Source organism: Bison bison, unplaced genomic scaffold, assembly GCF_000754665.1.
Source record: "Bison bison bison isolate TAMUID 2011002044 unplaced genomic scaffold, Bison_UMD1.0 scf7180017864531, whole genome shotgun sequence".
In the NCBI taxonomy this organism is placed as follows: Eukaryota; Metazoa; Chordata; class Mammalia; order Artiodactyla; family Bovidae; genus Bison; species Bison bison.
In genome coordinates this window covers 8,340,948-8,357,289 of record NW_011495081.1, presented here as the reverse complement: position 1 = coordinate 8,357,289, position 16,342 = coordinate 8,340,948, and the positions used below count along the sequence as shown (strand labels likewise).

General features: G+C 37.5%; 1 protein-coding gene across 1 annotated transcript in view; it reads right to left on the bottom strand.

The window, feature by feature from the left end:
- The window catches only part of CAPRIN1 (cell cycle associated protein 1), a 38,896-nt gene that overhangs the window by 21,138 nt on the left and 1,416 nt on the right, over window positions 1-16,342 (bottom strand). The window contains exons 4-8 of the mRNA XM_010831884.1: window positions 16,204-16,341; window positions 3,502-3,564; window positions 3,311-3,397; window positions 722-960; window positions 563-645 (exon numbers count right to left, since the gene is read on the bottom strand). Of these exons, the coding sequence (XP_010830186.1) occupies window positions 563-645; window positions 722-960; window positions 3,311-3,397; window positions 3,502-3,564; window positions 16,204-16,341 (610 nt within the window). The remainder of the gene's footprint in view (window positions 1-562; window positions 646-721; window positions 961-3,310; window positions 3,398-3,501; window positions 3,565-16,203; window position 16,342) is intronic.

Genomic DNA, 16,342 nt, shown 5'->3' with positions numbered 1-16,342 from the left:
AAAAAAAAAAAAAAAAAAACTACATATTTACAGTTAAGGAGCTCATATATAGATTGTTGATCTAGATAATTAATTAGCTTTTTCAAAATACAAACAAAAGAATATCCGAAATTAGCAGAAATCTAAGAAAAAAAAAAAAAAAACTAAGGCAATGACCACGAATAGAATGCATGGGGTGGAGTAAATGTTTTTCACAAGATTTCATCCATAAGGAAAAACCGGTCCCCATTTAACACCAAAAACAATGAAAGCCAATTTGGTGTTAATTTGTCCCCCTGAAACAGAATAAGTTAAGAACAAAACTATGTTAATTTAGGACTCCCATCTTTACCAATTTTTGGTTGTTTGAGCTGATGTTTTGATTTATATACACAAAAGAAAAAATTTGCAAAAAATAAAAACATACAAAAAGGAAACAAACCAAAAAAGTAAAAAAGTAAACAGTGGATGAATATTACTTACATATTTCTAAAGTTTTCTTCAATTAACATTACTTTTAAATAGGAAATTAAACTTTAAAGGTTCTTAGTCACAAAAATCAAAAGTTGTCAGTGATACTCACAAGTTGTTCCACATACAGGTTTTTCCTTTCCTTCCAGCAAGTCCCACAGGTGAATGGAGGCATGTTCATACTGCTCATTCAACCTAATAATAAAACATCTGGTTAATTACTTTTCAGTTGTCAACACAACATTTAGAAGTTTCTGTTATACCACTATACCTCAAGCTCATGTCTCGTTCAGGGTCTGCTAATTTGTAGAACTCATCTAACAACGACAACTCCTCTTCAGACAATATTGGCACTCCATTCAAACCTTGCTTCAGGTCAGTTCTCACTTCATCATCTCCTAGTTTGTCCAAAACATACTGCAGCTCAAGTACTGTTTTTAAACGTTTCTGTTCAGCTTCCTCTCTCATAAGCTGCTCCCGACGTGCTGTCTTCTTTATTGTTTTCTGAATCTGCATAAAGACATAAACATAAGACATAGAAATAAATTTTATAAAAACTCATTTACTTCAATTTCAGGTCCAAAGTAAGTAAGACACATTTCACTCACTGAGTTAGATGTGACTCTGACATACAAAAGAATGACTCCCAACTTTAAAAGTTTAACAAATGGAACTGTTTTAAGTAGTTATTTATTAGAAATTCAAAACACATGTTTTCCTAGAAGGTATTACACTATGGAAATGGTACCAATGAAGCAAATATTTGCTTCAAAATAATCTAGCAGACAGGAAATGAGGACATAAGTGTGCGTATAGGTAAAATATAATTGCTCATGAAATGATGCTAACTGTAGAAGCTAGGTATAGGTAAATGTAAGTTCATTATAGTCTTTAGTTCTTAAAATTTTCCATAATAAAAAGTATAAAAACTAAAAATTTTCATTAAGGTTCAGAGCCAATTTTAAAAAAGAAACCCTACCACAGCCACAATTAAAAAAAAATAATTTATGTCTATCTTTAATAGAAAATGGTTCAAAATTCTAATTTCAATTGCCTACTACTGACTTAAACGGAGATGTCAAACACACTACTACCCTCTTATCCCAAATAATCCACCACTTCCATTCTAGGAAGAAAGTCAGGAATGAGAAAAGAAGTTGAGAAAGCAAAAGAAGTATGACAATAAAGAAAGACACTTTGGATGAAATGAGAAGTAGGGAAGACTATAAAGACTAGAAAAGGTAGGCTTGAACTAGGTTAAAGAAGCTCTTGAATAAAAAACAAAAAACATGTTTAATAACTGTGGAAAATGCAACAAAGGATCAGAGTTAAAAGACTGCCAAGGAAGTTAAGGGCCCAGTGAAAAGTTCCTTTTTTAACCAGTGTTAAAAAAAAAAATCAAAGGAAGATACAAGTATCTTCATTTACACTGTGACAGTAGCTTCAGAAATAGATACTCTATATTAAATTGTATATGGTAATTCTACTTCTATGACTCATTTAAAAAAAAATCAGAAACAAGAAATTGGGCAGAGTTCTTCAAGCCTGAGGCTTTGACCTAAGCTAAATGGAACAAATCCCTACTTGGATGTAAATCAAATAACCCCTATTCCATTTTCAGGAGCATCATCAATATTTCCCACCTTCAATAAAATTTAATAAGTAACAATAATATTAAGTGCATGAACCATTATATTAAGTGCATGAACCATTAGTTACGCTTCAAATACTGTTCTAAGCACAACCCTATAATGAGGTAGGCACTAATTGTTTTGTTTTTTTTTTACAGATAAGAAAACTGAAGCAATGTGACAGCCTTGTCCCTCTTTTTCTCCCTTTCCTTTCTAAACTACTGGCTCTTTCTCTGGAAAACCCTGACTGATATAGGTATAGGAAAGTTAAGTAATCCTTTCTCTAAAGTCTTACAACTATTAAGTAAAAGTGGCAGAATCAGGATTCAAACCAGGCAGCTTGGTTCCAGAATCAGAACTTTTCATCTACGTACTACATTGTCTCTCATCACATAATAAACTGTTTATTTCAACAAATCAGAGGCAACTTTATATTTCAAAGTTGTTGCAAGCCCTTCTCCAAGGAGCCAACACTAATTCAGAAGGATATTAACTTTCTGGTCTAAACTATCAAGAAAAGTATTTGACTCTGCTCGTACTTTTTATCCTGTTCCCAAAGACTTTGGTCACATCAAAAGATGTTGGAGAAAAACACACCCCTTCGTTGAATCAAGAGCTGAAACAAGTGCAACGTATCAGCCGGCCACATACCTTAAGATCCCTAATGGAGAAAGTCGTAACCAATTATATAAACAAGCCTCTTTATTTTCTGATAGTTAACAGTATTGTAAGATAGTCCTGAGGCATAAGGGAATACGTGAAAGACAGAAGTCTATCACGTTTATACAACCATCTCTTGGTATCCAAGGGGACTCGACTCCAGGACACACTACTCCACACCTCATGGATGCCAAAACATCTATAGATGTTCCAAGCACCTCATAGTACACCCTCTGTATCTGTGCATTCAACCAACCTAGGATTTCAATCCTCGGATCCAGACCCCTGCAGATACAGAAGGCTGACTGTATATATTTGCACAGATAATTTTTAGACCAATGATACATGTCCGTCATATATGAAACTCAGTCCTTTTAAAGGGCATCTTCAAGGTGTTACATTAAACTTTACAAAATTGTAAAGAAACTTAGATATAATTGGATCCAATCCTCTCCGCCTTGCAGAGAACTTATCAACAGTAATGCAAAAACTAAAACTCAAAAAATACAACAAAATTTTCTGCCTTCATTTTTAATATTTTATAAACAGATATGCCACCTTTTACTTACATCTTGGCTTAATGCCATGAAACTCCTCTGTAATTCTTTTGCAAACTCCAAGTTATTTGTGACTTCCTGGTACTTAGACACGGCATCCTAAAATAACAAAAAGGAAATCCAACTTTTACTGGAAACACAAAGAAACACAAAATTAATCTTATTAAGTTACATAAAATCTAAATAAAATATAACATATTTACCAGCTGATCTTGATTAAGCCTTTCCCCTTTGTTCATTCGTTCCTGATAATCATCAAGCTTGCCCTATATTAAAAGAAAAAAATAATTATATTCCATACTGGAAGTATATACCAGCTTAACAATGCTAAAATAACAAACCCATATAATTCTTTAAGTTTGTCTGAAATCTTGCCCTAAACATACTTTTTACATACTTTTTAGATAAACTACAGTTTAAGTTAGTATGTAAAATAGCATTAGTTTAATTGTGAATTTAAAAAAATGAATTTAAATATCCCTGCCATGCTGATACCAAATATTGTATTATAAGTCAATGATACGTTACTGCTTATTTTCAAAATTATTTTAATTGGAGAGTAATTACTTTACAATGTTATGATGATTTTTGCCATACATCAACATGAATCAGCCACAGGTATACGTGTGTCCCTCCCCATCCTTGGGCTTCTCAAATAAGATGTGCACCAGATGGCCCAAGCTTATGATACCCATCCACATGAGTGACAGCCACAATTCAATGAGGAGTCCACTTACACTCAAGTGACCATATCAGATACCTTATTTTACTAAGTGTTAAATTTTTGTTCTTCCCCTCCTCGCCAAAGAATTCATGTACGTTGTATATTTGTTTTTCTCAAGACATGTGCATACTGTCTTTGATGTGCCCCACTCATTCCCCTTAAAAATGAAGTAAATTCAAGCTATCACTTACAGTCACAGTACACTAGTCATCAGCTTTGCTCTTTATTTTCTCACAAACGTAACTAAATGAGCAAGAGTGGGGGAAGAAAATTAAGCCTCTGGTTTAAGATCATTCTCCTATCCCTCCACCCGCCCAAAGTTGGAGGTTTCCTAGGCTACTATTCTTAAATTTAAAAAACTCCCCCACAAACATACTCAGGTAATAAGGTATAGTCAAAAATTCAATTGTTTTAAGGGTCAGAGGAGAAATAAATAGAAATATAAATTAAGGAAGAAAAACCTTAAATAATCACAATAAATTACAAACATACGTAGTTATTCCTTACCCTTGGCAACAGTAAAAAAAAAAAAAAAAAAAAGAAATCAAGAAAACAGATACAAACTAAGGTTCTGATAAAACTCAGGCACAGAAACAAGCTTAAAAGCAGTGTTCAAAAGTTGTTTTCAAATGATCCATTTTGTTTGTACCAGAAAACAGTATTCAACTTTCATAATCATTTTACCTTAAAGTTTATCACACTTTAGGTATACTAAAGGTAAATAAAATCAGTACAATCATTAAAACATCAATGGATGATGAAACTATTCAATCTTACTTAGGTGAACTATTTATACAACAGTAAGCCCCCAGGGCTTCCCTGGTGGCCCAATGGTTATTAAGAATCCACTTTGCAATGCAAGGGATACCAGTTCAATCTCTGGTCCAGAAAGATCCCACATGTCCCAGGGCAACCAAGCCTAGGCACCACACCAATGAACCTGCACCCTAGAGCCTATGCTCTGCAACAAGAGAAGCCTACACACCACAATTAGGGACAGCCTCTGCTCTCAGCAACTAAGGAAAGCTTGCTCTCCACAACTAGAGAAAGCCCCTGCACAGCAATGAAGACCCAGCACAGCCAAAAATAAATGCGTTTATATAATTAAAACGTTAAATATATACATTAAAAAAATAAGCCTCCAACTAAGTTAATATAAAATTCAAGTCTAGAATTACAATGTCAACAATTTGAGATTTTCTTTAGTAATCAGACGAAAGAAAACTTTACTAATACATGTCCATGTATTACCTAAAAAATCTGACACTTTATGAAAGTGAACCATATTATTCTGAATTTCTTCCAACCATGAGAGACTTTGTGGTACTTACTCTGTTTAAAAAGAAAGCTTAATCTTTAAGAAAATGAATCAAGATTTTTACACTGATACGGTACACCTAACCCCTAAGAGAGAAGTTAAACTGCCTTAAACACTGAGGATGAACAAAGACAGTTCATGTTTTTAAAAGGACAGGCTACTTAAAAAAAAAACTAAACAAGTTAAAGATTTGCTTTTAATTATGATTTATGATGTAATAATAGCATTATAATCTGTATTCCAGTACTTAGAAATATACAAATAAAGATATGCCAACAGGAATGCCTGAAATTTAGTGCCAGTACACAGTTAAAGTTCTAGCACCTAGGCAAAAGAAAAACTGCTGTTAGCTTATACATTTATTATCTCCCCCTTTTAATAGCATTATACATTTTTCAAGAAAACTGTTGCTAAATTAGGACATTAGCACATAATGAATGCTCTACAAATCCACAGGGGATGGTTTCACATACCTAGCATTACCATTAAATGTCTGGAGAACTTAAAACTCCTAAAAACTGTGTGTGTATGTGTGTGTGTATATGTACACATATATATAAATATTTTTTAAGGTGTTAAGAATGGTACCTGAGTGGTAGAATTACAGGTAGAATCTTTTCCTTCTGTTTTGTACACTTATTTTGCAAAGACATAGCTTATATAATAGTGATAAAAAAAATTAAAATCTTGTGCTACACAAAAATGTTAAGACTGTCAGATTGCAGGATACTGTCAGGACTTTCACCTACAAGAATCCTTGAGTATGCATCTATATTATCCTAGGACGAGATATGGCAGAAAAGCTCCAATTTTCTACACAGCAGGAAATTTGCTCTTCATCCAACCCCAAGATCTACGTCAGATTACATTTTCTAAAGACGACTCACGTTGTACTGTTCTACAACGTGACCTTGGCACTTCTCATTAAAAACTAGTCTAATTCCTCTGCCATAGTACTGAGCAGGCTTCAACCAAGAGAACAGTGGAAATGATCCTATGTGACTTCCAGGGTTGAGTCATAATAACAATGCATCTCTGCCCTGTTTGCTGGTCACTAAAACCAATCATGTTTGGAGCCCTGAGCCATCATTTAACACGTCCAATAACCCTGGGATTGCCATGCTATGAGGAAGCTAAGCTATGAAGAGAGGTCTCAATTAAGAATTCTGGTCAGCAATTCTAGCGTTACGTCATCAGAGCCCAAGCATGAGACATGTGAGGAAACAAGGTTGAGTCTTCCCAGCTGAGACCCCAGGCATCACAGAGCAGGTCAGCTCCACTGTATGCCCTAAATCCCTAACAGGCATCATCTGTGTGCATGATAAAATGAGGTAAGTCCCGGAGTAATCTGTCACACAGCAATAACTGGACGGTTAAGAGGTCAATGACAAGAGAAAGCAGCTACTATGCAAACTGGGCTTCATGGTACACAAATTCTTGAAATACTGTCACCCACAAGATCTCTGTGTAGCCAAAATAAAGATCTATGCATTAAATACAAATAGAAAAATTGCCCACTTGGGGTTAAAATTTGCAGTACAAACTAAGATCATTACATAAATAAGGATTTGCTTGTCAAACTGACAGGTCCAACATTAACCCCTACAAAAACAGAGGGGCAAAGACAGGAATAAAGTACTCTAGACAAACACAGCTTTTTCATTCCCTAAGCTCCAAGACAGTTTCTAACATAGTGTTACAAATTTGTTAAATATTCGTATCATCCACATAAAATGAATATTAAGTTTTTTTCCCAGCAGAATGGAGTTGTTTTTCTAGCATTAGATATCTTCGTCAGAAAGCCTACCACAATACTGATATAACTGAAAACCTGCCCTCTTAGATTCTATCTTGAAATATCCATCTTGAAAATTCAATTCAGGGTTCCTTTTTCAACTGAGCATCCCTAATGTATTAAAAATTCATTTACAGCACCACATATGAGCAAGATGGCACAGTGGTGAAGAATTTGCCTGCCAATACAGGAGACATAAGAGATGGAGGTTTGATCCCTTGGTCAGGAAGATCCCCTGGAATAGGAAATGGCAACCCGCTCCAGTATTCTTGCCTGGAAAATTCCATGGACAGAGAGCCCATGGGGCTCCAACAAGTTGGACACAACTGAGTGACTGAGCACAGCACACATGAGCAAGATAAAAATCGGTCCATTTTCCAGGTTACTCGTAATCAGAATCTCTAAAGCAGAACCATGGAATTAGACGATACCCAGTACACGTCAAAGACTAAGACTATACTGTTATGTAGTACCGAGAAACCAGTCCCACTCTTTGGTTTCTTTGTTGCCTGTAACAGTTCAGAGTATTTGTTATGACAGGCATTCAAATTTAAAGTATCATGCAGGCACTATTATCAATCACATTTCATTTAAATGGAAACTGAAAGGGCAATTAAATAACTTGCCTAAGGTCATCTATGAGATGAGATGGTTGGATGACATCACCAACTCTATGGATATGAGTTTGAGCAAGCTCCAGGAGTTGGTGATAATAAGACAGACAGGCAAGTCTGGCGTGTTGCAGTCCATGGGGTCGCAGAGTCGGACACATCCGAGCGAATGAACTGAACTGAAGGTCACCTATCCCAGAAAAACCACTTGTGCCTCAGCACTGTATTTCCACTCTATTCCAGCTATTGCTACACTTCATTTCTGCCCTTCTGCTGCTATCTTCTTCCTTTCTCCAGAACTGCAGTACACCCAGATCTTCCATCACCCCCCCCCAAGATTTTTTTCATCAGCAAAGCTGCTTTATCTAAACATTTTTTTAAAAAATTCACTAGGTGCTACAGGGCTGTGTGCTAAGTCGCTCAGTCATGTTAGACTCTCTAACCCTATAGACTGTAGCCCCCCGGCTCCTCTGTCCCTGAGGATTCTCCAGGCAAGAATACTGGAATGGGTTGCCATGACCCCCTCCAGGGGATCTTCACAAGCCAGTAATCGAACCTGCATCTCTTAGGTCTCCTGAATTGGCAGGTGGGTTCTTTACAAGTAGCATCACCTGGGAAGCTATGAGGGCGGCATAAGATATTCAAAATGACTGTTCTCCAGAGATTCCCTTCCTTCCTGTTATAACCAACAAATTCCGTAAGTGAATAACTGGAAAAAAATGACAGTTAAAAAGAAATAGTAAAAAAAATGAGAGACTCAAAAAACCACTAATTCTTCAACCAGACAACTGTGGTGGGGTGGGGGTGGGTTTAGTCGCTAAGTCGTGTCCATTTCTTGTGACCCCATGGACTGTAGCCTGCCAGGTCCCTCTGTCCGTGGGATTCTCCAGGCAAGAATACTGGAGTGGGTTGCCATTCCCTTCTCCAGGAGATCTTCCCAACCCAGAAATCAAACTCGGATCTCCTGCATTACAGGCAGATTCTTTACCAACTAGACAACAGTAACAGTAACAACTAGTTACTAGTAGACAATTAGTAAACAATAACAACTAGTTACTAGTAGACAACTAGTAAACAGTAACAACAAGAAAAATTAGCAAAGACAACATCTTTAGCTTGACTACCTAGGAAACTATGTTATTCTCATTCTCAATTAAGGAAATCTCTAAACTGTGGGAGATTACTTAAAAATGAAGCTTAAAATAACAAAAATAGTAGTAATACCTAGCTATATCTCATATTACTTTCTCTCCAGGCCAAATAAATCACTTCTGTAGTACTGAAAGAACTTGTAGAGTGATAATGTAAATACAACAAGACAAAGATTTCTTTTCCTCTCATCTTTCCATAATCTTCAGTGGCCCTTTCTAGACATTTCAAGTCCCTAATCCCTGCATTCCTGTTCTTCATCTAGAAACATGAGTTCTGACTTTGCCTACATAGTGGTAGGCACCTGACTGCCTCCAACAAACGTTCCTCAATTCAACTGAGACTGAGTTGCTAGTAAAATTCACAGCAGACAGGAAAGGCATCAAGAATCAAGTTCCTTCAATTTTTAAAAGGAGGGTATAGATAACATAGAGTACAATTCATAGAAGATTCATAGCAGCTCTCTCCAAATGCTAGAAGCCTTCACATGTTGCAGGAGTCTGAGCTGTTACAGAAAAAATATTTAACAGTGGTGTCAGGGATGTAACTCCAACATCATGAACTTAAGAGTTGTCCAAAAATGAAATAGACTTTCACTGAGAAATGAGCATTTCACCAGGCCCTAGAAGACTGATTAATACAGAAGCTCACTGAGTATCAAGACTGCAGGAATCCTTAACACTGAAGAACAGTAAAAGGATGCTAAATCAGTTGTTATCTAATGTCCCGTTGTAAGATAATTTTTTAGGTAAGTACCTAACCAGGAGTTATAATCTGACAAGACTTTTGTCCAACTGGGCTTCCCTTGTGGCTCTGCTGGTAAACAATCTGCCTGCAGTGCAGCAGACCTGGGTTCTATCCCTGGGATGGGAAGATCCCCCGGAGAAAAAAAAGTCTACCCACTCCAGTATTCTGGCCTAGAGAATTCCATGGACTATATAATCCTTGGGGTCGCTAAGAGTCGGACATGACTGAGCAACTTTCACTTTCACTTGTTCAACTGGAGGGGGAAAAAAGACAATCCTATAAAAACTTATTCCTTGTCCATGGCAGTAATTATGTAGTTAAGTCTGAATGAAAGAATGCACCTAACCTTAGTAAGAAAATGAAAAAGTTTAGAGTTCCAACATCACCTACTTTGATTTATATTCTTATAAAGTATAAAGCTTGTGAACCTGAAAACAAATGATCCAAAAAAGAAAGAAACAATTGACAAAGATAATCTTAACAAGTGTCTTTTGAATTATTAGTTGCTTCAGCCAATGAGTTGGTACAACTAAATGGTTTATATACTCAGCAGGGACTTCAATTATTGATAGAAAGATGTGAACTTTTTAATTCATTTAAAATGGAGACCAAAAATTTTTTTCCCCAATGATTAGTATATTTCAGCTATCTCTGTATTTGGATAAGAGTATTAAGGGGAATGCAGTGAAATTTCTAATAATCTACAATAGTTCAAATACCAAAAATCATCTGTCCTCCTTCCTAAGACTATTAACAAATCTTGTTTACACTACCTAGATTTTAAGATAGGAGTTTTCTAATTGCTTATTCATCAACTCTACTCACTTTAAAAAAAAAAAAATCCTTCAGGAAAAAAACCCAATTAAAAAAAAAAGTGCAAGTAAACAGCTCTATACAAAAAAGCATTTTCCCCCTCATGGATTAATCCATTTTAACAGGATTTTATTGATGAAAATACAAGTATTGCTATGTAATGATTTAGTCAATCTATCAAATATTTATTTAGCATACGCCATGTACAAGGCACAGTATGATACTAGTAACAGTCTCTGCCCTCCAGCAGTTTACTACCTATTAGAAAAAATACATAAGGTGAGAACATAAGACAATATAAAAATGCAAAGAAAGTGTACAGACAACGGGTAGCACAAGAAGTTAAAGGAAACAGACGGCATGGTCAAGAAGCACACCTTACTCTTTCCTCAGAAACAGCAATTGAGCAGAGGCGCAGTAAGGTCTCTGTCATCTGTGTGTTTATATTCATACTCTGTCCAACTAAAGCACCAGTATACAGCTACTTGGAGAAATAAAAAGATGAGAAGTCAAGCACCTTACAATTTCAACTTTGACTGACTTTCTCTTCTGCTACTCCTCTCATTCTCCTCTACTGCATACATACTATTCATTTCCTCTCCCCAAAGGAACAAATTATTAAAAAAAAAAAATCCAGAAACTTGGAATACAAGAATTAAGATGTAAATATTGACACATCTCCTACTTCTCTCTACTGGTAATGTTATCCCCAGATTTTCTGGCCTATAACATACCAAGCTTGAGTAGAGACTAGCAAATGTGCATCTGGGGCTTAAGCAAGCATGAAGACAGACTTTAAATGGAACTTCACCTGTACTGCTAGTCACTGGAGGCCATTACCTAGACAGCCTACAAACACAAATTTAGCAATGAGATGTTACTATATAGGTCTACAGAAGAATAAAAAAGCCTTTTTCTTTTGCTTTCACCTTTTCTAAATAGAGAAACTCTAAAAGTATGTGGGAAAAAAAATAAAATAAAATAAAGTATGTGGGGGGACTTCTCTGGCAATCCAGTGATTTAGACTCCATGATCCCAAATCAAGGGGAAAGGGTTCGATCCCATTGGGAACTAAGATTTGGCATGTCACAGTGTGGCCAAAAAATACATAAAAAATTTAAAAATAATAATAAAATTCAGTTATTTGAAGTAAAAGGCTTGGTTCCACAGGATCAGCTGTAACTTGAAAAACTACACTATGTTGCAAAGCATTACAGATTCTAATTAACCCCTCTAAAACATTACGAGAGACCTTGGAGTTCACCTATTTTAACCTGGGTCATTTCACATGAGCACCTCAATTTCTTCCTCTGTAAAATGAACTGGAATAAATTCTAAAATGGCTTTAAGCTCTTAACATATTTCAAAGATTCTATAACAGTATGATAATAAAAGACCACACTGTTTTTTAAGTTTAAACTTTTGCAAATATTAATTTTTTAAAAGATGAAGTAGTACTAGGTTAGTCCTTGTCTAGTTCTAAACGTAAACTAAGAAATTACATAAAATTATGACAAACTGTATGCTTAACCTCTAACTCAGACAAAACTTATTCTGATATAAATATCTGATACAAATATTCTGATACAAACATAGGAATTATCCTAGAATAAAATATGGCCAGCTTAAAACAACACATTCTTATTTTCATACTTAGGATTCTACTCTCATTGCAGAAAAAGGTATTTGCGTCATCACATGAGATAATTCACATCATTTTCTTTTCAAACTCAATTTTTAAATACTTTTCTATGTCACACACTCACAGAGCACACCCAGACAAGCAGAGGGAAACAAACTAAGCATTATACTTTTTCTTCTGTGACAAGGTGAATGCAAAACAAAGTAATCTTGCTCTCTGCATTGCAGAGGAATAGTCCATGCAACCAATGGAAAAACTAGCACTTCAGAGATTTTAACTGTCAAGAAAAACTTCAGATGTTATCCCCAAGAAAAGGGTTTGCTTATACAAGTTATAACGTTTTTATTTCAAAAGACTGAGAATTCTGTACAACACCTGCACTGAAAATCCTTAAGAGAGGCACACTGCATTGCTCTGTAAAGAAATGTTATCCTAACAATAAGCAATCCTTTTTTCAGAATAATATGAACTGCAAAGAAATACAGAACAAAAAGACTTTAGGAGGTATGAAAAACAGTATCCTTGTCTATCACTTCTGGTCATATTGGTTAAAAACTGCCAGGTCATTTTGCTAGACAGCACTGATTAATCTTTCACCTACCAAACTCACTACTGTCTAAACTTACTATACTTGCAATGGAGTTTAACAATTTTAAATGTCATCTATTAAAACATCCTTTATTCTATCTCAAAAATGATTACCTGTTACCATATAAAAGAGCTCCCCCTTGAGTTAAAGCAGCTTCCCTGGTAGTTTAGTTGGTAAAGAATCTGCCTGCAATGCAGGAGACCAGGGTTCAATTCCTGGGTCTGGAAGATCCCCTGAAGAAGGAAATGGCAATCCACTCCAGTATTCTTGCCTGGAAAATCTCATAAACAGAGGAGCCTGGCAGGCTACAGTCCATGAGGTTGCAAGGGTTGTACACAACTTAGTGACTAAACCCACCACCTTAAGTTAAAATTAAGACTTGGTTTCAAAATATCATCTTGCATAGCCTAGGGCCCAGTTCTATGCCAATTGATGAACTAGACAATCACTCAGTTCATTGTTACTTGTGCTTTAATCAGTTGAAAGACTGGTAAATGGAATTTGACACGATTCTGTTTATTATAGCTGTGTTTCTTCTCTTTGCTGAACACTCACATAGTTTAAAAGCCCAAATTTCAAAAAACCACCAGGCCACTTAGTTGCATTACATAATAGGATCATATTTCATCAAAGTTAAGTATGCATTCTCACTGAACAGATGCTTAGCTTTCCTCTAAATAACTTTGTTTTTTCATTGAAGTATAATAAAATTATTTCAATTCTCTCTGTCTTGTGGTATTACCTATCAAGCATTAATTTTTATCGGGATACTTAATTTCAGAATCCCTGGAAAAAGGCATTTTGTCCAGAAGGCACCTATGAAAAGGTCAAAACTAAAATACGACTCAAATCTAACTTGCTCAAGAAGCTGAAGACTGAAAACTGATTTGTAACGTAAATCCTACTTTAGGTGTATTAGAAACACTATTAAAAAATGGATCCTAGTTAAATCCATTCATACAGTAATCATCTAGATATAGAAAATTTATATTTAAACTAGAAACTAGATGTGATTAAATTATAGAGGAAAACCCGAATGCCCCGAGTTTCTCAAAAATTAAAACCTACAGTTTTAATAGTAAGTCACAACATTGGTACTACCAACTCAACTATTTAACAAGTAGGTAGCTCAGTTTCTGAGTTACCAAAAAGCCTCACGTAACTGAAATTTGACCTTTCTGCTACCTAGCACCCTAACACTGGGAAGACAGGGAAAAAAGACAGAAAAGCATTTGTTGCTTTGTGTAGTGTACTAAATCTCCATCATTACAAGGGAATTTTTCACTACTTGCTAGCCTTGTCTATAATCTCTGTAATAATAACTACATTATTTTCTCCTTTATAATTGGGGGAAAGGGGGTAGGCAATGTATAGTACTACAAACCTATACACAGGAAAGACCTGTCACAGCTCAGGCCCTCACAGGGTTCATAAAACTAGCTTACTAATTTTTTCAGATACACTTGAACACTAGAATCCAACCTACCTCACAACCAAGTTATGTGGTAATCAGTGCATGACTTTATATCTTTCAAGAATCACTTTTCAGTCATTAAAACATAAGTATCTATATTAAGATGTCTTAAAATATTACATCATTAATACTGTTCTTCATTTGGGTATTAAATACCAGATTGACAGGGTTATTTACTGAATTAAGAGGTTTTTATAATGTAGTTAAGTCTCAATTTCAAATACAGTTTACAAAGATGGCAGACAAACGACACTGGTCTGGAGCACGCTTATCTTATTACATACTTGAATGTAGCTCCTTAACAATAAAAATGCTTTTGTTGCTTTGGTAGCACTGATAAAACTATTATTTCAAAGTTATAATAAATCACACTTATTTAATCAAAATAAAGGATCAGCAAAAGGTAGAAATCCACAACTAGCACATCTCTCAATTTCAAATAAAGTTCAAGTAAATTTCCAAACATAGAAGACAGTCTTTAAAACTCTAAAAATGCTTTAAAACTCCCCCGAAAAATGTAAAATGAATCATTAAACAAGCGATCAAAATAATGAAGGCCTAAATATAACCAGTTTTCAAGTTATTTCCTACAGCCCAAATTTTAGCCAAGTAGTTACTATTACATCTTAACACTATTTGGTGGCTGGCAAAATAAACATTTTAAAGTAACTTCTTCAAAATTCAAGATGTTACAATAAATGTTTTACTAGAGGCAGATAAACAAAAGCTACTAAATGATTTATTGTATCTGTTTGAAACCAAGTTATTTCCTTTTTAAGGTAAAAGGCAAAAGTTTGCATAATAGTTACAGATGTAACTACTCCATTTTTTTTTGTACTACTGATTTGTTTTCCCTTTCCACCTCCAATCTTACTGAAGGCTGAATTATTCATTCTGCTAAGACCCTTTCTCTACACGTACACACAAACACACACAGGCGCGCGCGCGCACACACACACACACACGTGTCCCTCTAAACAGAGCTGGCACAGTCCTGCGCTGAAAGCATAAAACAAAAGGCCAACTTGAAGATAAACCTCACAGTGTGACCTAGGAATGGTTAAATATTCAATCCAAAATTTGTGGGTGTGGCTCGATTTTTCTTTTGGAGGGGGGACCGAGGGAGGCCAGCCGGGCGACTGCCTGGCCTCTGCCCTCCCCCTCTTTCGCTTTGTGCTCACAATGCAGCTCCCGTACAGCGCTTCCCTCTCCCCGCAGCCGCCGCCATGTTAGACGCGCTCTCCATGTGCCCAGAGACCTAGAGAGCCCCTCCGTCCAACCCGGACCCACCCCACCGCGAGTCTCGACCCGTGCAGTCTCCCTCCCAGCCCTCTTGAGTGCGTCCCCAAGGGGCAAAGAGCGGCTGCAGAAAATCTTCTCGGGGTCGGGTGAAGCGTGAGGCTCGGGGGGACACCCGGACAATTGAAACAAAGAAGGAAGGGGCGCCCGTCAGAGGGGGGGCAGGGGTAGCAAATCCAAAGCCTGCCTGAGAGGGGCCTGAGGGAAAAGCGACTCTCGTTTAAGAACCCCAAGCACTTCCCTCCCGAGGGAGCAGAGGGGCCGCTGCGCAGGCCTCAAGTACGCGGCAACGGAGCGGACCAGCCCCAAGGCTCCAGGACGCAGGCCGCCCCGACTCCACGAGGCAGTCGGTTGGACCCTGAACGCCCCCCGCCCAGGGACCTCTTCCTTTCCCCTCGTTGACACCCGTCACAGAAAAAGGGCTTCCGCCAGCGAGAGCAGGGCATCACAGTTAAATGCCTGGCGACGGGACAGGCCCCCACCCTCACACAACCCAGTCGCCGAGGCCGGAGGCCTGGCCCCTGCGGGAGGACGGTAATAAAGAGGCCTGGGGGCCAGCGCCGCGTCCGCATCAGGTGACAAGCACCTCCCCGCGGAGCCCGTTTCCTGGGCTCGAAGCTCCGCTTAACTGCGGAGGCCGGGCCTGGGCGAAGGGGAAGCGTCCGAGGCTGGGAGGGTAAAGCCTGCTTGCGGCAAGTCAGGGTCCGAGCACCAAACCCTCCCTTCCCCGCCAGCTCCTGGCACCTTTTTCTTCTCCAGGTTCCGAAGTTTCTTGTCGATCACCCCGAGAATCTGCTTCATGGCCTCGGTCTGGACAGCCCCGGTGCCGGTCATGGGGTGTTGGGAAGCCGGCGCGGCGGCCCCCGCCCCCGCCTCCTTCCCC